The sequence below is a fragment of the Trypanosoma grayi genome (genome assembly GCF_000691245.1).
Source record: "Trypanosoma grayi strain ANR4 Tgr_2052_V1, whole genome shotgun sequence".
Taxonomy (NCBI): domain Eukaryota; phylum Euglenozoa; class Kinetoplastea; order Trypanosomatida; family Trypanosomatidae; genus Trypanosoma; species Trypanosoma grayi.
The window spans coordinates 1-1,429 of NW_008827670.1; the positions used below are offsets into that span (position 1 = coordinate 1).

The 1,429-nt window shown below is 52.0% G+C and overlaps 1 protein-coding gene across 1 annotated transcript; it reads left to right on the top strand.

Annotated features, from left to right (window-relative positions):
• Positions 1 to 1,034: 1,034 nt before the first annotated feature.
• DQ04_20521000 (hypothetical protein) lies at positions 1,035 to 1,358 on the top strand (the record flags this gene model as incomplete). The annotated part of the gene is made up of 1 exon (XM_009317936.1): positions 1,035 to 1,358. One exon carries the CDS (start codon positions 1,035 to 1,037, stop codon positions 1,356 to 1,358), a length of 324 nt encoding a protein of 107 aa, XP_009316211.1.
• Between the last annotated feature and the right edge of the window lie 71 nt (positions 1,359 to 1,429).

The window sequence follows — 1,429 nt, forward strand, 5'->3', positions numbered from 1 at the left end:
TTCCACTAAGCAGTAACTTGGTGCGGATGATACTGCTGATGGCGCGGTAACACGCGCCCCAAGACCGACAAGGACAATACTGCGTTCCAGCGAGGCGCGGCGGGCCCTGGTGCTGCGTAATGCCGCAAGCCTGGCGCTGCAAAGTTCACCAAGTGGCGAACGTTGCTGGCGCTCGGCTTCCCCCGACAATAAGGGGTACTGGACCTTGGTGCCACGATGAGGTGGCCGGCATCACCAAAGTGTTTTTTCTATTAAGTCAAAAGTCGTGAGTCAAGATCCTGTCGGATCATTGCTGCGACTGCGTGTGTCAGTGCGCTTATTTTTATGGACTGCCCCGCCATTTGCGGGGTCAAAGGGCGTTTGCGAGGTGTATTTTTGCTAATATTTCCTATTTTACAATGCTCTTCAATACAGCCCATGTCTTTCTTGAAGCACCCCCCCCCCCAAACACCGCATATCACGGCGCCTGCATAGGTCTATCTTGAGGGTTTTGGGAGAACCCCCACTCTATGATAAAAGAGCCCTTGCCACGGGGGCGTGGTATGTAATTTTTTTTATTCTGTAGTGGGGCGCATTTGTGGGGCAGTTCCATTCTGAAGCTCTCGCCGTGATCTTCGGTTCGCCGGGTGGTGCCCGAACGCTTGCAACTTCATTGGCGAATGTTTGGAAAGTTGGAAGTTTTTTTGGAAAGAAAAAATTCCATTTGATGTGGCGGGTTGTAGAGGCTTTGTGCCAGCCCCGGTCGCCTGAGTCTCCTCATTTTTCCATGGAAGGTTACGCCTTTCGAACCCCCGGCCGTCAATTTCTATGCTTTCCTGCGCCCAGAATTCCTTGCCCTAGGTTCGATAATAGTTTTTGGCTTGAATGCAATATTGTTTAGTCCTACGTGGCGCTTTTGCCTTGTGATGCCCCAAATGTCCACAGAGGTCGCACCACGATTTGCTTGGAAGAGGGGCAAGGTGTTTTTTTTCGTCTTTTCAAATACTTGAAAAATTCTGTCCTTGTCCCCCTTGGGGTCGCCAATGGCATGAGCCATGGCTTGGGTTCTCACCCCCGGATTTCCCACAGCCCTCTGGCAGCGCATAAAGTTCGCAGCTCTAAGCACAGTCCACTGCCTAAATGCCTTTTTTCAGCAGGCGCACCTTCCGATAGAATGTGCAAAAAACAAGCCACGAAAATACACCATGCCCGTTGAAGACAAAAGTCCGGTGTCATGGGTGGTGGGAAAAAAGCGCGATCAGCTGCAAACAATTGTGCCGGTGAGGTCCCAAGGAAGTGCCCCAACGCCCCCCAAAAGTCCCGTTTTTTTTCTTCCGGTCCAAAGCCCCCTTTCCATGGATTTGTTCCCTCGTTTTTGAAAAGACCCACGCCCCTGCCCGAGGCAGTTCCTCTTGTTCATTGTCGGTTTTTCCTGCCGGGCCCCGTGTGG